The 26540-nt window shown below is 37.6% G+C and overlaps 3 protein-coding genes across 6 annotated transcripts in view; 2 read left to right on the top strand and 1 right to left on the bottom strand.

Annotated features, from left to right (window-relative positions):
• Positions 1-1675, top strand: part of LOC149014137 (cyclic nucleotide-gated ion channel 1-like) — a 13012-nt gene extending 11337 nt beyond the window's left edge. For all 4 annotated transcript variants that reach the window (XM_089157854.1, XM_089157852.1, XM_089157855.1 and 1 more), the window contains one exon: positions 305-1675. In XM_089157854.1, the coding sequence (XP_089013980.1) occupies positions 305-1003 (699 nt within the window). In that variant the 3' untranslated portion in view covers positions 1004-1675. The remainder of the gene's footprint in view (positions 1-304) is intronic.
• On the bottom strand, positions 1675-22746 carry LOC149014136 (pyruvate kinase family protein). Its single transcript, XM_089157776.1, is given in 8 exon segments — positions 1675-2134; positions 3433-4509; positions 4511-4987; positions 4989-5072; positions 5581-5961; positions 5963-6018; positions 6176-6237; positions 22590-22746. Coding segments are annotated over 8 exon segments (2448 nt in total). The 3' UTR covers positions 1675-1980.
• LOC149014135 (endoglucanase 6-like) lies at positions 22635-26540 on the top strand. Its single transcript, XM_089158708.1, has 9 exons — positions 22635-23108; positions 23289-23501; positions 23767-23967; positions 24194-24283; positions 24371-24535; positions 24624-24908; positions 25005-25353; positions 25438-25491; positions 25575-26540. The coding sequence occupies exons 1-9, from the start codon at positions 22887-22889 to the stop codon at positions 25874-25876; spliced, it is 1881 nt and encodes a 626-aa protein (XP_089014834.1). The 5' UTR covers positions 22635-22886; the 3' UTR covers positions 25877-26540.

The following is a 26540-nucleotide window of genomic DNA, read 5'->3' as shown; positions in this document are numbered from 1 at the left end:
TATTGAAGTCCTATAAGCTTTCAAAAGGCAAATTTACTGAGCTTTTGAGGGGTGCTTGTAAATGTGATAAGTTAGATTGGGCTTTAGTAATTGTAAATGGAGGATATCAGCTACTACTCACCTCTGTTAATTAGGTAACAAAAAAAAAAATCAATGTCTTATCGAGCCAATATCTAAAAGTCTGAGCAATGATTATCCCATTCTCTTCAGGAACATAACCAGTTCAGTTTCTCTAGTGACTTGAGGCATTCAAATCGAAAATTCATATGCTCTTATTTAGTCCTTAATCCTTCTTCCTCCTCAGGTGCCAATGTTTGAAAAAATGGATGAACAGTTGTTGGATGCATTGTGTGATCGCCTCAAACCAGCACTTTATACAGAGGAAAGTTACATTATCCGGGAGGGGGATCCAGTTGATGAAATGCTCTTCATCATGAGAGGGAGGCTATTGAGTGTGACAACAAATGGCGGAAGGACTGGTTTTTTCAACTCTGACCATCTGAGGGGTGGGGACTTCTGTGGAGAAGAGCTGCTGACATGGGCATTGGATCCCCACTCATCTTCCAACCTCCCCATCTCAACCAGAACAGTGAAGGCCCTGAGAGAGGTTGAAGCCTTTGCTCTCAAGGCAGAGGACTTGAAGTTTGTAGCTTCCCAGTTCCGGAGGCTTCACAGCAAGGAGCTTCGTCACACTTTCAGGTTCTTCTCACCACAGTGGAGGACATGGGCAGCCTGTATCATACAAGCAGCTTGGCACCGGTACTGTAAGAAAAAAGTAGAAGAATCTCTACATGAGGAAGAAGATAGGCTCCAGGATGCATTGGCCAAGGAGGGAGGGAGCACACCGAGCCTCGGTGCCACCATTTATGCTTCACAGTTTGCTGCTAATGTATTACGTGCTATAAGGCGCAATGGCTCACACATAACAAGAGTCCCAGAGAGATTACCACCCTTGTCGCTTCAGAAACCTACAGAGCCTGATTTTACTGTGGAAGATAGCTAGTGAGGAAAGGAAAGGTACTTAAACCTTGGCATGCTATATTTTTGTGTTTAACAAGCCTGAATGATCTGTCTAATGTAATGTATAGCCTGAATACAGGATCTCTTGTATTGTAAATACAATTAGATTGAGAACAAGCTTCTTCGTTTTCTTTTTTGCATGTCTGTAAGCTATAAGTATATTTGCTGTTTACTGTTGAATATACAAGTCAGATGACCATGAAAGCTTTTATATCTATGATGCTTAATGCTTATTGCTAGTCTCTCTCCCACTCTCACTTGTGTCCATACCGCCAGAACATGTCTTACTTTTTAATGGGTGGGAAGGAGGTTCTGAGTCGTAATTTTCCCGAATGGTGCCACAGCTCTAGTTTGGTGTTTGATATCAGGCCAAGCTCCGGCAATCCTTATGTCATGCCCTTCCTCTTCTTTATCAGCAATCACTGGGTTGTCTGGGCTCCTTACATGTTCGGCAACGTTCAATGGTTCTCTGGTGATTCTTAGTATAGTTAGGATCTGCTTCACCGTCCATTAGCCAACAAGATAAGGTTGTCTTGGCAGCCCTAAGCTTCAGTAACGTGATGTAGTGTTTAAGATTCAGAGCAGGACCATTAACATCTCCATACAGGAATTGAGAGGCCCAGGAGGGGTTCTTTATTAAAATTCATATGCTAAAGTTGCAGGCGAACAAGACTTACCATTGGCATGTATAAACATTTCTTTATGTATTATACATATACAAACACTGAGCTTTAGTCTAGTGTGTAACTTAAAAGAGAGAGAGAGAGAGAGAGAGAGAGAGAGAGAAAAAAAAAATTTGAGCTTTTATCTATTGTACCAAGAAACAATTGTATCTACGGCTAGCAATGTTAAAGAAACATCAAAACATGAGAAATCAGCCCTAACAAGCTAACAACATGTGCTATTGTCCAATTAAGAAACTGAATATTGTACATAATGAACAGATCTCATCTAATTGAGCTAATTAAAGAAAACCTGTTCAAAGAGGAGGCTTGATAAGACAAGAGCCTTCAGTTTTGCTTTCACTTTTTTGGAACTGCTGTGCAGAATAGAATCCAACGTTGAAACTGCTTCAGAGATATGTTTGCCTTTGTTCAACATGATGCAGCTAGCCCTGCCAAGCCAAAGCAGGAATACCAATTAAATCCAGTCCAGATCAAGCATGTTTGACTTGTGAGGCTGACCAAAAACAAGAATAGTTATTCAATGGAAGACTTGACAAAAGATGTCACATACAAGTGCATAATGAGGAAAATCATATGCCTTCTTCTACATAGTCCACAACATAACAGAGAAGAAACAATCAGATGAGATGAATATCAAGTTATTGATGCTTTATTTCCAGTTCCTTTTGAGTACAAGTTGAAGTATTGCAATTTTTTATCTTTGAAATCTAAGAGAACTTGCTATTTAGTTCAACTTAAAATGTGGCTAGAAGGTAAATAACCATTCTATGCAGACTTTGGACCAGATAGTAATGGGGGACAGAATGAGTAGAGAGAAGGATAAACAAGAAAGGAGGAAGAAGGAGAAATCTGAGAAGAATCAAGCTTGAAGAAGGAGAAGAAAAGAGGAAAAGAAGAGAGAGAGAGACACAGAGAGGGGGGGCTGCTGCAAACGCACAAAGCTAAAGCTTCAATTCATATATTTTCATTCCATTCCTCAATAAGCTGATTACAAGTGTTTAAATAACAAAACAAACATACTTGATATGAAAACAACTATAATATGACTCTTGGTAATTTAAAACTAACAAAAGACTGATCCTACTAGGACTCTTAGGAATTTAAAACTAACTAAAACTTATCCTAGATATCCTACCCAAATAAAAACTTTGATTACATGATTATCCCAATATAAATAACAAAATTCTAAATTATCTCTAGAACTCCCACAAAAACAGTTCTTATTTTATCTCCTTGCAAGCTGGAGTTTGGGCCCACCAAATTTGAATCTATTTCCATGCAAGCTGGACTTGGGGCCCACCAAATATGAAATTATCATCTAGGTTACTGTTCATACTACTGTAGCGTGAACAATAACTTCTGGTTGTGCTGCATCAGATAGACTTGCATATGTCCATCATTGAAGAGTTGGATTTTGAAACAGTGAGGACATTAATACTGATGAACATCAACATCCAAGCAAACTCTTGAGATTACGCAGCAAGGCTCCAGGGTAATATAGCTATCCCCCTTGTCTCCACCAAATGATGGTAAATTTGTGGAAGTTCATGGTTCTAACGAAGCTGATGTCGAAAAAAATTGGAATTCAGTCAAGAGAATCTGAAGCAATGCAATACATGGAATGCTAACAAAGCCATACCAAAGTTGACAATGCTTAGCCTATTTTTCTACATTTTAATTCTAAGCACACATCATGAAGGCTGAAACAAATCTACGTTCGGCATACCTTCTGCCAGTGGCTGCATCTGTAATCTCAGCTCTACTAGGCACGCCTGATTTGACAAGTGACTCAAGAACCTGGGTTGCCCAAATGACTGGTACATGGGCGGCGCTGCAAATTGACAGAATCTCTTCTTGGATGTCTGCCAAACTTTCCCATCCACACTCCACCGCAAGATCTCCTCTGGCAATCATAACCCCCAAGGGATTTGGAGATTGCATTGCCTGCAGTAACAGGAGAGGTAACTTCTCAAACCCAGTTTGAGTCTCAATCTTCAGCACAATTCCGAAGTTGGGAAGCTTCCGTTTTTCCAGTTATTTCTGAATAATTACAACATCATGGACATCTTGAATGAATGAGATCCCCACAATGTCTGCATGCGCAGCAATGAAGTCAAGGTCCATAAGATCTTTTGAAGTAAGGCCTTCAAAATGGATATCACTCTCAGGGATGTTGATAGATTTTCCTGAACCAAGCTTTGAACCTTTCAGACTAGCATGAATGATTGAGACAATAATCTCTGAAGTACTAGTTCCTCGGATTACTCCCCAGATCTTCCCATCATCAAATGCAATGGGCTCTCCAGGTTTGACAGAATCAAAAAGAAGGCTACAGGAACAAGTTATCCTTGCAGCAACATTTGTAGACAGAACTGAGTCATCCTGTCCAGTGAAGCATGTATCTCGAGATATGCTTAGCAAATCTCCCACTCTCAACTTGATAAATTGCTGTGTGGCAGGTATGCCCTCTACATATCCACCTCCAAGCCTGCCCTTCCTCCTCTTGATACAGAATTTTGTGCCAGATTCAACATATGCAATCCTTGAACACTCGGCCATGCAACCAATGCCAGCAAAGATTGGAATCTTCTGTGAAATTTTTAGCATTCTTTGCTTTCCCCTGGCATCAGTGAATCTCAGAATATCATCCACCTTAAGACTACTAAGAAATTCTTGGTCATTTATGGACAGAACAGCATCAATGCTTAAGTATGCAGGAGCAGGCCCTGATTCTGCATGAGACAACCAGACTTGAGCAGGCAAAATTACATTCCCTCTCACATCCCTTTTTGGCGATATTTTCAACACAGGGACCAGTATTCATATGATCACTGCGGAGTTTTGGTCCAGCCAGATCCATGAGTATCCTACATGGTTTCTCAAGCATCTGGGAGCTTCTTTTAACCCTTCTAATGATATTTCCCCAGACACTAATGTCTCCATGTGCACAGTTGATACGGAAAATGGTGGTCCCTGCCTTAAGGAGGTCACATATAAGTCTTTCATTTCCAATGGCTTCTCCGCCAACTGTTACCATAATGTGGGTGGTTTTTGCATCTTGAAGTTGACCCAGCAATGAATCTCTATGGGTGGCAGCCTTCTTCCTCATTGCACTCATACTGAACTGTGGCTTTTTTCTCCAGCCTGAATCCAACATAGTATGATTGTTCTCTCTCTCATAGTCGTTGCTGTTCATCAGGTTAGCGTTAAGGTTTTCCAACATTTCGATCCCAGCAAAAATACTAGCTTGAACATTTGCATTCATGCTTTCCAGACTCAGAGGAAAGGTCTTCCTTAAATTTCTCAACATCCAGGCATTTTAAAGCCAGAGAGTGTATTAAGTTTGTAGCACTAGCCAAATAAGTTCTGTGAAAACACACCAAACAGAAGTTAGGAATTCCGTCACAAGATTAACAAGTATCAGAAACACATGAATTATCTTCTGTCCCTTACATGTTCATACCATTTACATGGTCCAGCACGAAACTCATGGGACAGAACATGGATGTGGTTGCAAGCAAAGGTTGGCAACTAATTATAGCAGCTATATCCTCATCTATTATTGAGTTACAAGGAACAATTTCTAAGATCTATGAAATAAGAAAAAGAACTATAAAACAAGAGTCTATAGGACAAAGTGTAAAACAAAGTCAACCGACTTGTTTGTAATTAATTTTCTTACCTTGTAGATTTAGGCAATTTCCCCCAAGTTAAAATCCAGAAATACAATTTCTTATTTAGGATTTTATACACTACTGTGAGTTGAATAGTTGGCCATTGGAATTACCAGCTATTACAGGATCCCAGACCACTGATCATCTGTTTCTTTATATCTTTCTGGCAATACAATTGGAACTGTTACTGGATCACATACCTGTGACACAGTTTCACCCAAGAAGAATTCCATTGTTCCATGGCCAACAAATGCAAGCGAATGGTCTTTAACTTGTCAAGAAGATTAACTTGGTTTACTGGATGCTCAAGGATGCCTTGAGTGAGGTTCGAGCTTAAGTGTGGGTCTGATGCAACAGCTACCATATCTGCATCCTCAGGGCTCTTATTCTTTCCAGAGGCTAGCAAGACCGATTGAACCACTTCATCATCAGCTTTAGATTTTGAATACCCTTTTCCATGTTCAAAATTATTGTTTTGAACTGTGAAAACCTTAGGGCATGTGCTCTGGTATTCCTTTTGTTTTGCAATTATCTTAATTAGGTGATGCCCAAATACTGAGCTTGAAAAGTGTTAACTCCACAAGCCTCATGTTTTGCTTGTGAAATGTAAGAACTGGGTGATAGCAGTCATGGAGTGCCTGCAGATCAAAATGATAAAACAAAGGCATTAATTGTTTCCTCCAAAATCGAGAAAAATAGAAGGAAAAAGGGAATATCTAACTGATGCTAAGTAAAGAAATAAAGCGATGCATTTTAAACAAAATTAATTAAGTGGAGAAGAAAAAGAAACCTTACATGCGTTGGAAGTGTAGAGTGATCAATACTAACGTGGACAGAGGGTGAATGCATTATCTTTTCTATTCAGCCCTGTAAGGTTAAAACCTGCACAACACCAAAAGAACCTAGGGATGGCAGAGAGGTGGGGAAGGCATTAATTTTAATGATTTAGTGAAATAAGAGTTATAGAGAGGGAACAATCTGAAAATATGATAAAAGTATCGTCTGATGCAATAAGAGAGGCCTAATTTGTGAATGCTAAAAAGAATCTGTAAGAGCTCAACATCCTTCAGGAGATTACATCAACAATAAAGCAGTGGGGGATCTCATTAGGAAGTTGTAAGTTTTCATCTTCAACGCAGCACATGAAGCAAGGTTTAAGTGGGTGTCAAGCTGTTTCCTAATAGTCACCCAACAAAGGTGAAACAGCTTATGGCTTATTGAAGATGCTGTTGCAGAAGCAAGCACAGAAATAGAGCGTGTAGAAGCTAATGGATAGGTTTTGTGCCACCCAACTCTTATACATAACAGAATAAATTTGGAAAGCACAAAAGTGATTACCTTGGGGGAAGGGCATTCCTTAGGCACAGATATTAAGAGTTACAACAACTACATTGCAGTAGATGCTATATGAATGCGTGTTTGCCTCATTACTGAGTGCCAAGTTCAATCACTCTTCTACTGTAAATTACCATCCCTAACACCATAAACCATCAGTTCAAAAGAAGACCTTGGAGTTATTACACTAACACTTCAGAATGCAACTATAGAAAAGTAACAATTTGTAAATAGGGGGCAGTGGACTTATTAAGCAAAGGTGGTTTTTGTTATTGCTGCAATTTGGGATTCAATATCGTGGTGTAATGTTAAATGATAAATTGTTGGAGACTTTGACACATTGTCTTTATCTCCAACAAAGTGTCCAACATAAATCATAAGCTTCCGTTTTGAACCTGAAGAAGCTTGAATCTATCTATGTACAAGAATTACCAAGAACTTCAGTAGGTTTTCTATTAACATGCAAAATGTAATGCCACGCCTATTCAGATGCAACACCATTTGCTTCAGCACCCAGCAAGTTTCTTTTCTTTCGCATTTACAGAGCAAACAACAGGTAAATTACGCCTTTCACAGAACAAGATTTTCAATCTTTAATTTCAACCACAACGATTGCTTTGCTACCTATTAAAATATTATTTTTTTCTTTTTTCAAAAATTATACAACGCATCTGTTGCATGGATTAAAAAAATTAGATTATGCATATCCAAATCCGTATGATGAGTTATTCTAAAACGAAAAACGTGAAAATGTTAGAAAGATGACGATCAATGCGAAAAACACAAATGAGCTTAGAATCGAAACTTGCTTGATTGATTTATTGATTATTACAAGCTAAAATCTCCATCGTGTCTCGGTTTTAAGCGAACATCTGGCGAAAGGTTCATTCGTTTACCTCTTGAAAGTCTTGCGATGAGGAAGGTGGATAGAACACACTAGCAGAAGCGTTTCTGAGTTCTCTTTTTGACGTTGCTGCGCTCTTCGCTACGAGCTCGCAAGGGACAGGGGACTGAGGGAGAAAGCCACGAAAATCCGTGATTTCCCAATCTAGTCGGGATGTAAATATAAAGCGAAGTGTGGGGAGCGCGTGCCTGATTCTCTTTTTTGTCTTGAAATGTGACTACGTGGCAGATATACCTTCAAATCTTTTGCCTTTTTTAACCAAGATTAAAAAAAATCTTATCAGGAGAAAAATAAAAAGATTAAACGTCAACCCGCGTGATAATCGAATAAAGGTTTAAGTGCGCTGGTTTTGCTGAACTCTTTTTATAACCCATGCCCCAAAACCAAGTCAGCCCAACCCAGCTCGAGGAAGGAATCCCCAAATCAACTCAAGTTTGCATAGCTAAGGCCCAGCCCAAGAAGTCCCGAATTCAGGTGGAGGCAAAGGTTCTTGGGAGCTCCTCAGTGTTTTTCGCGGCTTGAGCCTTCAACCAAGATAAGTTCTCTTCTATTTCTCTTTTGGGGTGTTTGGAAATTAAAAGCGAAGAGTAGAGTTATATACTTTTGAGCTGGGAGAGAAAAATAAGAATTTCCATTGGAAATGTGTCCTTGATTTGTTGACAGGAACTGGCAAGTTGAGTGTGAAACCAACAAACACACCAATGGATTACAAGTGTAAGGTAACTAAATGATGATTCTCCTTGCGGTAGGTGTTTCAATGTTGGTTGGTTGCTTCTTTGCCTTGCGCCGCCTTGTTGTGGCTTGCAATTATGCATAACCCTACCAAATGGCACATGGAATTGGTCAATCACATACTACGTTATTTAAAGTCTTCTCCAAGTAGGGGCATTTGCATGAAGAATAATTGACACACAACTATTGAGGGATATGCCGATGCAGATTGAGTTGGTAATCCTACGTATCAAAGATTAATTACTAGCTTTTGTGTATTTGTATGAGTAAATTTGTATCTCTCGGAGAAGCAAGAAACAAAATGTTGTCATTCATTCTAGTGCAAAAGCATATTACAGGGCAGTGGTGTCTGCAATTAGTGAATTAGTTTGGATTGATGCCCTACTTTAAGAATTGGGGATGAGAAGTTCTAGAAAACCCATGAAATTATTATGTGACAATCTAGCGGATACACATATTGTTTCTAATCCGGTGTTCCATGAAAGAACTAAACATATTGAAGTTAATTGCCATTTTTTTTATAAGAAGGTTTGGGATGGAACTATAAAAACTCATTATTTAAGAAATGAAAATCAGATTGCATATATTTTCACCAAAGCTTGTCAAAGGGACCATTCAAGTTGTATTAAGCAAGTTGACCTCGAAAACACAACTTGAGAGAGAGTGTTATGAATGTAATTTGCTAGTAGAATCATGTTAGAATTAAACTTGATTACCTTGTAAAATTCTTTATCATGTATAATACTTCATATTTTATATTTAAAGATAATGAAATTCCACCCCATAAATAAGTTGATTGGAGGTTTTCTTGTCGTTAGATGTAGATTTTATAATGAATATTGAACTACGTTAATTCTTGAATTATTGTGTGATTAATAAATTTAACAAGCACTATCTAAGTAATAAGTAGTAGAACAACAAATAATATCATAATCTGTGACTTACTACAATAAAAGGTATATAAAATGGTAATTATAACCATCGAATGCTCAGTCGACAATGACAGGCACCATTTAATGAAAAAGTCACAAGTTTGATGCTTCATGTGGTATATGTAATAAATAGTCCCCAAACCCTTAATATAAAGCTACCAATTTCAAAATGATAAAAATAAGTATATACCAACATAAGTAGTAGTCATAGATCAGCTTTAGTTTCTTGCCTCTTATAAACAAACTATAACTAAAATGCAAGTCGAAGGAGAAGCAACAATGAAAGAGGAATTCCGTCCCAAAAAAACAATCAGAGAGAAAGTATTTATATTTATACTTTACCCAAAAAAAAAAAAAAAAGAGAAAGTATTTATACACATCCATAAATAACTTGTGCATTGATAGTCAAAAAAATTAATACAAATTATTTGATTTTCTAAAAGGAAGTTGCCCAAGCTTGTGAATAACATACCCAAACATAGCTTCTTCTCTTTCTTTCTTTCTTTTCTTTATTTTTTATTTATTTATTCGACACCCAAACATAGCTACACAAGGAATTATTTTCTTCTCATAAAATATAAAAGTTATACAAGGAATTAATCTCATGGGCATTGTACTGCTTCCCTCACAGACGGAAATCCTTATCTTTTTTCTTTCCTATTATTTAAAATCTTTTTTTATTCCACCTTCTAGTAATAAAAAAGTCAGCTATCAAATGCCTACCTACTTAGGGTTTGTGCAAAACAACATGAAACTGTCCAGTTGAAAAAGGGTCTACCGAAAAAATAAAAACAGTTGAAAATAGGGTTGCCCAAAAAAAAAAAACCTAATTAAAAAAAAATCAGCACTTCCTAATACGAAGTCAATAGTTTGAATTTTCTTTAGACCAATTTTATTATTATATATTTAAATAATCATGTAGTTATCAACTAAAAATAATATAACAATATAATATTAGTTTAATAATGGTCAACAGCAAACATCAGCCCTCTATGGATAGCAATTAACTCCATGCGAAGGATAATTTTCTCATGAAAACCATCTACAGCCGCAAAGACAATGTTATCAAGTAAATCATTGGCAAGTTTATCATAGCCACCTCGATCCTCAGCAATGCAACCATTATGGTTTACAACAATCCAACCACTAGGTGATTTGTTCCAATGGAGCGCACCCCAATCAGCTCAATATCGTTAGCGGTGAAAAAAAGATTTTTTGCTATTGGAATCACGGATTTAGAGAAGCTCACTAAAGAACTGTAGTCTAGTATCATGAATGATGCGGTGAAGAACCACTGAGGCTCAAATTTTCCAGAGAAGATTCAGGTGTTTCTCTTCATCCACTCTCGGTAAATGAGATTGCAAAAATTGAATCGGTGAATCTTGCCCACCACATTATCCCGATTAAGATGCATTGACGCCCACTTGAATTTCTCCTCCCATCAAGAGCAGTCACTTTAGTGAAACTAGTTCGACTAAAGGAGCTCATTCCAGATGGATTTAGAGAAAGAACAGTTGAAGAAGAGATGATTATGTGTCTCCACATCAGCATTGTAAAGGATACACTAGAGATTATCAGTGATACCCCAAACATCAGGCAGCTTAATCGGAAGGCGTTGATGTGCTGCAAGCCAATCAGTGAAGCTTTAGCAAGAAGGAGTTGCTAAGCGCCACATAATAGACCACCAATTAATAGAAGGTGCATGCTTCATAATCCCTTCGTACACACTCTTCAAATAGTAAGAGTCATTGGTGGCGGCAGTCCAGATCAAGATATCATTCTAATCATTCGCCAAGTTTTGATAGACTTAATTTCTTCTCATTTTTTGACTGCTCAGTCCATCATTTTTTGGATTAATCAAATTACATTGCTATAGAGAAACTTTGTCTAAATAGTTGTGAACAAGTACTTCTAACTATTAACGACCCACAAGAACCAAACAGACCATTCAGTAACCATTGGTCATGCCAAAGCATGGCTTGTTCACCATTCGTAATTAAAAAACGAGTGCAATAACACAAACAAGATAGAAGGTCAAAATAACCCAAACTTTTTGGAATCAGTTTCGAGGGATGAAAATAGTGACCTTACTTTCTTTTCTTTCTTTTTTTTCCTCTCTGTTTTCCTCGGCAAAGTCTACCCTTAATTTGATGAAGGGCTGTAAATAGTGATAGATTCTAGCGGAGGAGAGGAAAACGGATGCAACATTGCAACTATTGCAGCCGACAGCCGACACCTTATTGAGGATTTGAAGTGAACTCAGGAATCAGGATTACCACAAAAAAACAAAAACAAAAAAAAAAACTGTTTCATGAGTTTCCTGCTAGCACGTTAAGCTGAAGTTTAGGCATGCTCAGCGCTAAAGTGTCTCTTTGAAGGGTGTGCCGACTGCCGAGGCCTCATCAGTCTGACACTCTGACCCTAAATTAGGGTTTCCTACTTGTTGGCTGTGAGAAGCACAGGCATGTGACTTTGTGAGAAATGTCAGGAGAGCGACGGATACTAACACGTCCACATGGTGATTTCCTATTGGCCAGTGCGACAAATCTACATGCATTAGTGTGTGTGGCCGTTGTTTCACTAAACTCGAGAACGTGGTGGGACCGTATGTTGTCAGAAGACGATAGCGGCACTCACATGGCCGTAATTTAAACCTTCCTCCACCGGACACGTATTCAAAATTATTTTTACGTATTTCTCGGCCAAAGACCGCCGTCGCCGCTGATTGCGACTTATACCGGTTTTGTCAGGTTTTCTTTTTCTTTTTATTTCTTCTTCTGAGTTATAAACTTATAAGTTATAATAACTAACCTTTGTGGCACGCAGGCACAGATCCCGCTGTCGCCTTTCTCCAAACAAGGCACAAGGGCACGATCCCAAGTTTGAAGAGTCTTGATCACCACCACGTTGGATTTTTTTTTTAAGCGCAATTAGCGTGACTTTAACGGTTGGATCGCACGTTTACGTTCACGATTACAATTGACCCACGATGGTTCAAAACATTTATTAGGCTGAACAAAAATAAAATCATCACCTCCTCGTTAGGAGTGAACAAAATACAGCATGTGACAATATACAACATGTATTCTCATGAGGCATGTTATCCATACAATAGAGATAGACTTTAGCCAACCTATAGCTGTTCTAGTGGTTGAAACCACACATCTTCACCGTATAATGGAGATGAAACTTTAACCAATGTAAAAATGTTCTAGTGTTTGGAACCAACACCACTTAGTAAAAGCCTAAGAGGTTGTGGGTTAGACTCTCGCCTGAAACATATTAATATCCCAATCCCCTGGCTTATAAAGTTTATTTATACAAAAAAACAAAAAATATGAGACTTTAAGTAGGACCTACTAAAAAATTTATTTCTATTTTATTAATATAATAAAGCTAAAATATAGCTGATTGATGTGTGAATAAGTTAGCTAAACGGCTACAAATATTCATCCTCAGATTTGTTAAATTAATTCTGAATCCTGCAATAAAATTTATATTTTTCTCCTATTATTTATGGGTTAGTTAAATTTAATCTGATATTAGTTAAGTTTAATCTAATATCACCGGTTGTCAATTCTCATTGGTAGTAGAATCTCTTTCTCTTATTCTGTTTTTTTTTTAATATAATTATTTTACAGGTTCAACACAAATGATTTTTTAGAGAGACTTAGAACAAAAAAATGATGGTCTTTTTGGAGATTCACTGAACATAAATATATGGGAGTCTCTGTTTAATCTAGTAATGGAACCCACCTTTACATAATGATAAATAAGTTATAACAGAAAGTCTTCCAATAGATCTCACATGAGCCTCAATCCTATTATTAATTTATTATGTAGTGAAAAAATATAAAAGAATCACATATTTTCCTAGTGTAAAGATGATTCAGACTCTTTTTAACACTACAAATGTGAGATTCACATCAGGATTTAAAGATGGATCTTTATCCCAATAGTGCGAAAAAGAAATGTGAGAAAAGCATAGAGTACTATCTTAAGGGAGTGATGATCCATATTCATTCTCAAGCTTCCATCATCTGCATCAGAGATTTCAGTAAACGGGGCGTCAATCCGACGGTCTTAAGAAACAGAAATAAAATGAATCCGACGGTCTTAAGAAACAGAAATGAAATGACTGTTTGCCTCTGAATTGCAGTCGTCTTCCACTGAACGGTCAAAGCGAATTCCTGTCAAGTGTCAACCGAGGCTGATGCAGATTGCTTGATACGGTAAATATGATGGCCATATCGGATCAACCCGAGATCACAGCAGATCAATTAGCCAGCAACTCCCACACTTTTTCTGCTCTGATGAAAACTGACACCTAGACAGGTATAAGTTTAATTTTGAGCCGTTCAAAGACTCCGAACGAGTTGGCCTTTCGAGAATTACTGATTATAATGCAGTGAGTGAGATGCGAATAAGGCGAGGGGATCCGGTTCCGATATAACAGATTCTCTGAAAAACACAGACACCTGACAGTGCAAATAAGACGAGGGATACGATACGATTCTGATTCTGATGCTGACGCCTGACAGAATGGAAGATACGCAAGAGATAAGGGTCGAGTGGCAGATGAAAAGTAAAATCGCATAAAGAGAGTTAAGGGCCTTAAGGCCACCATGCCCTACGACAAGGCTAAAGCTGCCACTCCACAATTTCTTGCGCTTAATGCATTTGGATTCTGATGGCGGCAGCTTTGTTTTTTTTTTTTTTTATTCTTAATTTATTTTTTAATAAATAAATTGGGAATGTACTGATGCAATAATGGACCTCTAGCTAGATAGTTCGGCAATGTTTAAACTTTTGATTTGACCTATGCAAGTATGTGGCTATGCATCTGCTATTAAGGTCCCCCTCTAATTCAAGACCTCCACCTCTACTTATGCAGCACTAGCCCTGCCTATGAATAACGCCATTCTTCTTGTGCTTTGAGATAGCTTCGCTTTGAAGGAGTAGGCTCTGTTGCAATTTTGGTAATCTATGTTAGGTTTTTTATTAAAATTTGTATTATCTATATATTAAGTTTCAAAATTAGTTTTTGCAAGTATTTATTTTATTTAATTGTTTTGTTTGTGTGTGGGACCCATGAGGTGAAGGTGATAATGAGGCACCATGAGTAAAGGAGGCCCTTCATGACCTTGGTTATGAGGCTCTTCATGATATTGGTCATGGGTCTTAATGGTCTTGATCATGGTGGTGTGGTGGAGTTACTTGAAGGGTGGAAGTTACTTCAATTTTAACTCTTGAGTCTTGACCATCAATTCTCATTTCAACTTCATGACCATTCATGGCCATTACCATGAGTGGGGTTGAGGTTATTGAATGGATTAAATCCAATTCATTGCCTTAAGAATCCAAAGGGGTGTAAGGTGAGTTTTTGGCCTATATAAACCCAACTTTTCCTTGCATGTGGTGTGCAATTGTGGTGTGCTATTGTGACTCTCCTCACTCACATTATTTGTTTTACAAAGTTCATTTCTTTCTTGAGTTGTCTAAGTGTTGTGCTCTAGCTTTTGGCTTCTTTAAAGGACTAGAAGAACTACCTCATATTCTAGTTGGAGGTTGCTTTATCTTGGAGGTGGTGGTGCGAAGAACCCTTGGTAGTAGGGTGCATCAATTACCTTAATCTATTATCTTACGCATTCATAAAGACGATTGTCTCTATCCACATTCTACATCCATAAAAACTATGTGAACTTCTAGCGCAAGCATTAGACTTGATGGCGGCTTTTCATACTTATATTTTTCTAGACTACTTTTAAAGCTTTTACATGTTAAAAAAGACCTTTAATCGATTCAAGTTGGCGTTGGTTTGTTTACTCAGGGAACCCTAACACCCCCCCCCCCCCAAAAAAAAAAAAAAGATAAATAAAAATAAAAAGCCCTTTAACCAGAGACGAAGAGAGCAAATCAGAGCCCAAAAGCTCAAAGTAAGCAAAGACTTCCATTGATTCTGGTTTTCCCATAAAGAGTTCTCCTTAGCTTCCATGCCTGTAATTTCTCATTAAAATGAAAAACAAAAATGGGTTGCTGGTGAGTGAGATGGACTGGGTTCTAGTTTGCTCCAAGGTCTACTGGGACTTTTTTTATAAATTTGAAAACTTAAGTGATATTTTCGCTAAAAAAAGTGATACAAAATTTTCTTAGTTAGGTAGGCGTGAAACAAAATTTTGGTGGATAACTAAAGTGAAACAAAATTAGCAAAACCCTTACTAGTTAAGGGGCGTGTCACACAATTGGTATCAGTACGAGCCTTTGGAACTAGGGCATCTACAACATGATTCAAAGTTCATGAAATATGAAGAAGGAAAATAAAATCAACTAAAGCAAATGATAATAAAGAGAACATGAAAGTGCATGAAAAATTTTCAAAATGACAAACATGTGGACATCACGAAACTCATAACTAAATTCGTCAATTAAGATTAGCATTGATCATAATTGATCTTGTTATACTGCGGAGTTTTGACTGAATAAGAAGCATTGAGTTTTCAAATATGATGTCAATTAAGGCTCTTCCGAATTGATAAAACCTATTTGACCCTTCCTCTGATTCTAATTATCTTTTCCAAAATGTATGTTTTTATCGTCTCTGCCACTAGGTCTAAATCAGAAAGACTTCATGTAAAACCCCTTTATGATTCATTCTTAATAATAATAATAATAAAAAATTCCAGATTTTCAAAGATAATATAAAGAATAATCAAAAGGTCACAATATAATAATATATGTTCTCTACATTTTTGTGTGTGCACTGGTCTGCTTTCAATAATAATTACAGAGAAACATATTATTTAAGTGTAGTTAAGAGGACAACGATCTCATTTTCTTTAAACAAGAGACAAAGGAAAGGAGGGTAGTATTGTAATAGTATTGTTCAAATTTAGTTCAGCTCATTAAGAACTTTTTGCTGGAGTTTAACACTTGTGTAATATTTCATATTTCTAGAGCAGACAATGTTTCTGCGGATTTATTAGCTAGAGGTGCTCGTTGTTTGGGTATATCTAAAGTTTGGTGGATGCAACCACCACGAGGCATTGATCATTTGTACTATGTTCTTCCTGTTGAATAAATTTCTTTTTCTGTGTTTGGCAAAAAAAAAGTAAAAAGATCCTCGCTGACAGTGAAAACCTATAAAATTAATGAGAAATTAATATCGATACTAACCCTCATGCCAATACCCCAGAGGACTTGGAAAACTATCTTTCAAAAAATTAATGCTGTTAATATTAATTGAATCTGATAAAAAATATTAAGTTATACAACTGAGGTAGGCATGCAGCAATAAGTAGTGTTCAATCCCATTGCAAAATGCCTCCTCCCTAACCTAACCTGACCTGACCCTAAAATCAAAATTTTTTGGTAAAAACCCAGAAATCGATTTGGGTGGATGTCCAATTAAGGACCACATTGAGGTGCCACTAAGGTTTTCCACTTTACCCACTATCTAATTCATTTTTGTTAATAATAGGTACATTGTCCTTCCACATTTATTATCTATTTATAATTTTATTAAAATAAAAAAGTCTTATTAGTGGATTATATAAATAGTTAATTGATAAACTTTAGGTAGCATGTAGAATTTGCAATAATACTCCTACAAAAACTTATCACCATATCTGACCCATCACTAAGAATGCTCCAAAAGAGATCATAGCTGCATTATTGGGTATGATAAAGCCAAATGTGTCACTCACATTTGCAATTTATTAATAATTATCAAATATAAAAAATATTATTATTATTTATAAATTGCAAAATATGTATATATTAAAAAAAAACCTAATTCATGAGTTTTTACATTGGAGATTGTAACCACTGTAAGTATTAATGTTTATATAAACTCATCTGTATCAAAACGAATATTTTACCTTACACTGTAGTAGTACGAGAAGCATTATTGGATACTAACAATGTAGGTATGTACAAGGTTCAATGTGTCGCCGATATCTCTCCAATACAGGGCGATATATAGCCATGTCGTTGGGGGAGACACGACTCCCCCCAATGAAACAACTAATTCAAAAAATCGCTGTGAAAAGTCGATTTTTCGGCGATATATTACCAAATTCACCATATTTAACATAATTTCATTAGGTTTTTCACCAATTTTTCATTCGATTTTTGCCAAAGTGACGTAGGACTTCTACAAGCTCCAGGGGCGCTGCACCAGCGCCACACCCTCTCTGGTGCAACCTCCTCGGACCCCTTTCAGTTCACCGAAAAGCGGGACCCGTGTCAATCGGCAACAACATATGAAAGATGAGCCATACTCAACATAATTATATAATGAATTGTAGATTTTAGTATTTTTCTTCACTAGGTGTGTATTTGTGTTCTCTTTACATGTTTACATTAGTTTATGAGTTTTTCAAACTTTCAGTTTTGCCTGCATATAGCCAGACATGTGTCAATAAAAAACTGTAGATTAAACGTTGTTTTATACTAAAATAAAGACCGTAAATTAAACGTTGTTTTATACTAAAATAAGGCTCCCAGTGTGTTTATTCGCCTTAAATTATTTTACATAATAAATCCCAAGCGTAAACGCTCGAACCTTGGGTATGTATTAGTTGTTGATAAAACCGATCTGATACCGAAACCTTGGAGAGAGAAAGTGCTTTCTGCCGATATCATTCTACATGTTCATGGTTAAACGATTTGTGGGGCACGAGGGCCTTTGCATCATTAATGGGCTCGTGCTCCATGATTCTCAACTGGGAACATGGAAATATCGTCAAGATTTTCTTGGCCATGTGCACGTGTGACGGTGGCCAGGAAAGTCTCTGGTTGTTTCCGTTTGTTTTGATCTCTTTTTATTTTTATTTTTCTTCCAACTATATTTTAAAAAGAAAAGAAAAACGATACTCAGAAATAAAATTTATAGTACTATTTTCCGAAAATCCAAACAGAGACATTCTATAAATGATCAACTGGTTTCAATCCAAGCAATTCTAATTGGTCCAGGTGTCATTTCTGAGATCACCAGCTTTAGGTTTGTTCATCATATTAACGGTAAAAAGTTTTAAGAGTAGAGTTAATGCAAACCAGCTTACACATGATCCTAAAGTCTTAATCAATATGCTTTTTGGTCTTGTAATTTTTTGGCAATTAGATTGATTGACTAAACTAATGGTATGTTGGTTGGACAGCAAACCAGAGTAAGAAGTCCCTAAAAAATTGCATGTGAAGAAGCCAATCATAATTGACTTGAATGTCAATTCATGAGATGGCTTCGCATGGGCTCCAATTAAAACCCCTAAAGACCAATTCTACCGTTGTTTTTATAAAGTACAAGTCTTGCATGTTCTGATGTTGCTATCTGTCAGGGTAGAAGTTTGTGCTCTTCTTACACTTATTTATTACATATTAAGACGTGGTCATGTGGGGCTCACTAGGTATCTCGCTTCGATTTGTTCGATCAAGCACTTGATATGAGTCGAACCCTAAACTTCGAAGTATGAGTTTTTACCATTCTATCAACCTTGCATTGGCGAAAAAGCACTGATTTTCACCCGTCATCTACACTCTTGTAGTAAGATTGAATTAACTATAGATTTTAAACTTATTTTTCATGGGTTAACAAATTTGTCACATCTATATCCCAGCTGCACTCCAACCTTGTGAGTGAACGAGGGAACTTTTGGAGTTGATGGTCTCTCTAGTCAAAGAAGAAAAGTACATTGCCATAAGATAAAGAGAATCAATGAACAGACAATAAGAAATGCTGAAAGTAGAAATGCTAAAAGGGAAAAGAGAGATTCGAAATGGATGGAAAAGTGGACTGGATTGGAGTATCTCAAATCCAAATGCACTTTATGAAATTTTGATTTAACAAACTATTTAAGTATCAATTAAGCTTAACAACGCTTTAAGACTTTCTAGTTTTCCAACCAAATACTTTAGTTGATATAGGTTGGTTTGTGTCTTCTTCCTGGATAACCATTCTTAGACATTATTAACAAGGAGAGAGTTCGGACAAGCCAGTGGCGGCTGTTGTGTGAACATTGATCTCAAACATCAAGAAATAATGAATTGAAACACAAACAAAATGAAAATGTATAGAGATTTGATGTGATTCGTACACTAATGCAATGTACTACGTTCATGAATGAAGAAGAACAATCCTCCATGTACAAAAAAAAAAAAATAGAACAGAGATCTCTCAACTGACTCTCTGCTTCCATCACAAAACTTCATAATCGAATAATTTGTCTTCAAAGTTAAGTACAAGAACTGGGGTCACGACATAACAAAATTTACAATGAACTTTAAATGAATAAAGGACCATTCTTTTCTTTTTATTCATATATTGGAACTGCATTTTTATATTAGGACTTGGGGTACACAAGTAATGTTAAATTCATGACTTCTACACTAAGAGGTGCCGATCATTATCGATTGAACAACTGTTTGACAGCAATCCCAGCCAATATTGGTCCAAATATGGAGTTTTCTAAATAATAATACAAATCCAGATTCGAATTCATTAAATCGGTCAAGATCAAACTCGGAGGAGTCATTGATTCAATCGATCCGATTCCAAATTTGATTTTTCTAGCAATGCTTCCTTTCTCTCTCCTTATAAATTAGAAAGAGGAGCGCCGTTGTCCGATTATCCAAAATTTAAAAAAAAGGTCTTAAAAGTTTCCTCTAACTCCAGATAATGCCGTTGATTGCGGTTGGAAACCATAAGTGGGGGGAATAAAGGAAGTTAATGCGGTGCAGGTGGGGAAGTTTGTTCGCGTTCGCACTTTCGTACCTCTCTTTTTGACTTTGTAGATTTCATATTTCACTTTCAACCCCTCTTGTACAATATTCTATTCAGTAAATCCCCTCTTCAAAGTTAAAACACAAAATATTAAACTAATTTCAGACCTTTTTTCCCTCCAAATTACAAGGCACGTAGAGCCACTGAGGACAAAGCACAAGTCGGTGGATTTACTTTAATAGGAAATCTTGGAATTTTTTAAATAGCAAAAAAAAAAAGAAAAAAGGAAAATTGAATAAGGTGGGGCTGACAAGTGACAAGCGAGTGTTGTTTGTCGGGTTTTCGGGTTCTGGAGTCGGACCACCGCAAGCCATCGGATATCTCATTTCACTGAGTTGAGTTGTGAAGTTGTGATTGGAGAATCGAATCGGAATCGGCCAGGCTGATCCAGTTAGGTGGTGTTAATTAATTTGATTAAAAGCTGCTTAATTAGGTTTAAGAGAAGGGCTTGTTCGGCGCTGAAAGCGGAGATGATTCCTGACGGAAATTTCCTCAGTAGAGCGGGTCCAAAGCAGAAACACGTTTAAATTTGAAGGGTAGCGTTGACGACAAGGATGGAATCGTCAGATCGGCGAGACTTGTGGAGGCTATTTAGTATTTATCCGAGACTGACTTACACTGACTGATCTACTAATTCATGTAAATTTGTGTCGGTGGAGTGGACAGGTTGTGCAGCTAGCTGTGTCCATGCCTTCTATTCTAACTACAAGTAGTCATCCCTTCAGTTAGGTAAACACATGGGAAAACAAGACTTAGAAGGAGAAAGTTACCCGATCAAGGTTGGGTGAATGTGATTATGGCACAATGGTGGCAGCTTCGTACCGGATCTTTCTCTTTTCTCGGGCCTGTGGGTTCTCAGTCAGAATCTGGATCCTCACCCCGTCGGGTTCCTGACCACACAAAACGTGGGGCCCACGGATAAAATTTAAATTTTTTTTTTTTTGTTTTTCCAAAAAGTGTTTTTCACCGTGGGCCCCACTGCTTTGTGTGGTCAGAAACCGTCGGGGGAGTTGATCCGGACTCTCTCAGTCACTATGATTGTTTGATGACGACGACAATAACAACAAAAGAAAAAGAAAAAAAATCATTCATACAAAATACAATGATTTTTCTACTTAAGTCTACAAGAAAATAGAGAAAATTTTGAAAAATTAAAGAGGCCAAGTTGTTATTTTACATATGAAAAAACAGTCCGAAGTAAAACTTCAAGTAATTGTCAATGTAGTGTTGGTTGAGTGGTAAAGATCCATGCTTTTTAGTGGAGAGGTCTTGGGTTCGACCCTTGTGGACCGCATTACATTTCCAGTATTAAAAAACAACACTATAAAAAAACAAAAAACCTTCAACTAATTGAAAAAAAATGGAAAAAAAAAAAAAAAAAAAAAAAGTGGGCTCATAGCCTGAGATAGCTCTTCCCTTCCCTTGTAATTAGTTAAGAAGGTACACAAAATGTCTCATTTGAAACACTAGGAGTGATCTTTCTTTTTCCTTTGCCTCCAATTGAGATAACTAATTAAGCTAAAATGATAATAATGATAATAGTAGAATGATCAAACGTAAGGATTGTCCATATCAGCTTGTAACGTTCTTTTGTGCATATGCACTTTTTGTCTCTCCTTTATGTGCTCAAATTGCGTTGCATGTTGAGTGGCTTTGTACATTTGAGAACAATTCAAGAATAAAAAGTATAAAAGGCAAAAAGCATGAGAAGGGAGCTTGGATCACTTATTCTTTTGGATAGAGAAAGAACAGCGTAGTGTTGTGGTGCAAAATCAGTATAAGTTTTTTTAGGTAAAAAATCACTATCAATTAATGCTTGAATTCTGTATAAATTAACATGAAAATTTTTGGCAGAAAACCAGTATCAAATAACGCTTGAATTGTGTATGAATTAATGCTTGAATTATGATTAAGACTCTTCATTTCATGGGATTTGGGGTTACTTTGTTTCCCAAGGCAAGACTGATTTTCTTGAATGGTATGCAAAATTAATTCTTCGTTTCATGGGATTTGGGGGTTATTTTGTTTTCCAAGGCAACACTGATTTTCTTGAATGCTATAAAAATTAAAAAATAAAATTTCAAGGACTACCAATGATAATTAGCGGAAAACACAAATACTTCAAAAGTATGTCTAATTAGCCGTTACCTTTTTGATTACAGGAAATAACAAATATACTCGATTGTTCTAACTTCTAATGTAATACAATAACATTATAAGAGATTAAATGCAATTTAAAAATTATGAGATTTTCTAATAATGGATTAACAAAATTTGCTAGTAAGACCAACTGCTGCTCGAATTTAAGAAAAACATGTAAATTTGCTAATGAGTTGCAGTAAATTCAAAAGGAAGACCTAAAAACAACACACCGACCCTTTTCAGCAAATGCAGAAACGGCCACATGACTCTGTTCTCACCTTCTCAACCGTTTTCGGCCCTTCGGAAAGGGAAATGCATAAGAAAATAATTGAGTTTCAAATATATTTATGGGGAAAAACATCACATTAATTAATCTTTGCAAAGTACTTGAGCTGGACCATCTTCCCTCCTCCATATATAGAGGGTTGAGTTCTTCACATTTCTCCACCCACACTCCCCAGTTTCTCTCCCAGAAACACTGCTCCTCTTCTTCCTCAGTGGGTTTATCAGAAATTTTAGCTGATAAACCAGACAACATTGCCATTTATTGCACGAATGTGTTTGTCTTGGGACCTATAAATTCCTTCTCTATTTTCTAGTTCCTTTTTATTGCAGAGCAGATCTCTTTTCCAAAAATTTTCCCCTTTGTTTGCTAAGCAGATCAGGTTGCTTCTGCATTTGGGTATGGATTATCTCGGGAGGTATCTGAGACTTACTTACATGGCTCCTCTGCTTCTGCAAGTACTACTTGTTTTGCTTCCATGTGCTCTTGCTGGCCATGACTATAGTCAGGCTTTGAGTAAAAGCATTCTCTTCTTTGAAGCTCAGAGATCTGGGTACCTTCCCAGTGACCAGAGAGTTACATGGAGAGGTCATTCTGGTCTGAGCGATGGGAAGATCAATGGGGTAGGTTCATGTTCATCCCAGACTTGTTTCAGTTCTGCATTTTCTGCAAACCCATCTGGAAATTCGGTTCGACTGAATTTTCATTGTAGACCAAATTACTTCTCATTATTGTATTTTAATGCTACTTTTTCTGTTACTGATCAATTTAATCACCTCCACACCATTTCTTGTATTTTTCAGGTGGATCTGGTTGGAGGGTACTATGATGCAGGGGACAATGTGAAGTTTGGTCTTCCCATGGCCTTCACCATAACAATGATGTCCTGGAGCATAGTAGATTACAGGAAGCAAATGGCTGCAAATGGAGAGCTTGGTCATGCCATGGAAGCTGTCAAATGGGGAACCGATTACCTCATTAAAGCTCACCCACAACCAAATGTTTTGTACGGAGAGGTGGGTTTTTGCATCTCTTAAAGTATTGTTCATGGCATTTCAAAATTTTCAATTCTAAGAAAATTATACCCAGAAAATCTACAAGGGCAAATTTAGTTCAGCTTCTCCTACCAAAATTACCATTATTTTATTATAAGCCCCAGTAGCTATTTCTCCAGTTGATGTCCTTTTCTTCACTGTAACACATTAGTTTTTAGTTTCAGAGTTGTTGAGAATATAGCTGATGTTGACGGTGATTGTGTTCATTTTTTTACAATTTTTACAGGTAGGAGATGGGAACACTGACCATTACTGCTGGCAACGGCCGGAGGATATGACGACAAGTCGCCAAGCATACAAGATCGACGTTAACAACCCTGGATCTGATCTCGCCGGAGAAACTGCAGCGGCAATGGCTGCTGCTTCACTCGTCTTCAGCCATTCTGATCCCTCTTACGCCAATGAACTCCTCACCCACGCCAAGCAGGTTCGATACCCTTTCTCCACTACTCCATGAATTCAGTATCCATTTTCTGCCGTCGAAGTGGTTTCCGACAAAACCGCCGGGAAATCGGGGTGGTGCCTCTGTCTCACCCGGTTCTCACGGAGTCTCTGAATCGTCCAGATCCGTTATTTGAATTGAGTTTCTGGATCGTCAAATCGTGTAGTTACCGAAATATCCTCACAGTGATTTGTTTTAAATTTAAATGCAGCTTTTCGAATTTGCGGATAAATACAGGGGAAAATACGACAGCAGCATTCGAGTGGCACAGAAATACTACCAATCCTACAGTGGCTACGACGTATGTACCGTTCATTTAGAATATCTCTGATCTATTCTTCGTTTGGACTCTACGATTTGATTATTGATGAAACGGATGCTTGTGCAGGATGAGTTGCTATGGGCTGCCGCATGGCTGTATCAGGCCACCAACGAGGAGTATTACTTGGACTACTTGGGCCAAAACGGTGACTCATTGGGTGGAACCGGTTGGTCCATGACCGAGTTCGGATGGGATGTGAAATACGCCGGTGTACAAGTTCTTGTTTCCAAGGTAAATTCGATTTCTCAGATTTTCTCTTTTCCTCCCATTTCTATTCATACAATCAGAGTCTTATTAACAGCATGTGAGTACTATGTAGTTCCTGATGGAAGGGAAGGGACAAAAGTATGCTTCGGTGTTCGAGAAATACCAGCAGAAAGCAGAGTACTTCATGTGTTCCTGCCTTGGGAAGGGAAGCCGGAATGCGCAGCGAACACCGGGAGGTCTCCTTTACCGGCAAAGATGGAACAATATGCAATTCGTCACTAGCGCTTCTTTCCTTCTCAGCGTTTACTCCGATTACATCTCCTCTGCTCGTAAAACCGTTTCCTGTTCTGCTGGCTCTGCTTCAGCTTCTGACCTTCTAAACTTTGCCAAATCTCAGGTAAATTTCAGAGATTTTCTTCTGTCCAATTTCGTAACTATGCTCTGGGTATTCTGAAATTAATGGCCTATTCTTCCTCCGATGTTGAAATTGCAGGTAGATTACATACTTGGAGACAATCCAAGAGCCACAAGTTACATGGTTGGCTACGGGAACACCTATCCCCAACAGGTTCACCACAGGGCATCATCCATTGTCTCCATTAAAGAGGATTCAAGCTTCGTTAGCTGCCGTGGAGGTTATGCTACATGGTTCAGTCGTAAAGCCAGTGACCCAAACCTCTTGGCTGGTGCCATCGTCGGCGGCCCCGATGCCTATGACGACTTCGCTGATCAAAGAGACAACTACGAGCAAACAGAGCCTGCTACATACAACAATGCTCCCCTTCTTGGAGTCTTGGCTCGACTCGGTGCTGGCTATGGCGGTTACGATCAGCAGTTACCAGGTAGCTTCATTTTTCCATCTTCGCCTTCGTCTTCTTTGCTAATTTTTGTTCTGGGTTTTCATGGTTTCGCTTCCTTCTTCACAGTTTCTCCTCCAGCTAAAACTGTCGGTAGCAAGCCAAACCCAACACCTACTCCAGGTAAATTTTCTTAACTACGCCTTAACATACTCTGTTCTTCTTCTGAAGAAATGAGATTTTGAATTTCTGTTTGTTCTTTACAGTTAAATCTTCCGCTCCATTCACAATCGAGCAGAAGGCAACATCTTCATGGAACGCAAAGGGAAAAACATACTATAGATACTCAACAGTGGTGACAAATGTTTCTGGAAAGACTGTGAAAGACCTGAAGATTTCTGTATCGAAGCTCTACGGTCCGATTTGGGGTGTCTCCAAATCCACCGAATCTCTTTACGAATTTCCGTCCTGGATCAAATCTTTGGATGCAGGAAAAAGCCTAGAATTCGTTTACATCCATTCAACCTCTGCAGCTGATGTTTCAGTCTCAAGTTACACATTGCTTTAGAGAGAAGAAAAAAATTCACAAATTCACAAGGAGCATTTTTTTTTTTACAGAACCAAGAAATTGCGAAGGTAGAGCATGATAGAAATAGTGTGAGTCCACAAAGGGTGGCTTTCTTTTTCTCTTTTCTGTTTATAGCTTGTTCATCCCTGCTTTGATGTGGGGATTTTCGTTAGGAGCCTTAGCTGAAGCTTTTAGTATCTTCAATAAGAGTGAGATGCAGAAGGGGAGAAAGCAGTGATGGGACAGAAAAAGAAGTGCTCATCCTCTTTCTCCTGCAGCTCATTACTTTAGGGAGAGATTGAAGAGATCTCAGTCTCAAATACTCAATTCTCAAACCAAATTTCTTGGTGTCTTTGTTGTTTACTTGTACTTAAAACAAGTTCGCGTCTGTTTACTGGTTGTAAGCTTTGCAACTTTCTCATTCCCAAATGAATCGGATAAATACAGTTTGTTTTGTGCCATGAAGCTTTGAGAAGTCTTTCTTTCTTTCTCTTCCAGTGACACCACTGTATTACATCACAATATCCTGAATTAACTGAGGAATTGGATTGCAATTCCATTATTTGCAATCCTTCTTATTTGTATTTTAATTATTTGTGAAGAACAAATTCATACTCCATAAATACAGTTCTCTGAAACACCATAAATCAGGACAAGTAGATTT

Source organism: Hakea prostrata, chromosome 6 (assembly GCF_041222555.1).
Source record: "Hakea prostrata isolate BN-2017 chromosome 6, UWA_Hpros_2, whole genome shotgun sequence".
NCBI lineage: Eukaryota > Viridiplantae > Streptophyta > Magnoliopsida > Proteales > Proteaceae > Hakea > Hakea prostrata.
The sequence above is the reverse complement of the archived record's forward strand: the minus strand, read 5'-3'. Positions and strand labels throughout refer to the sequence as shown.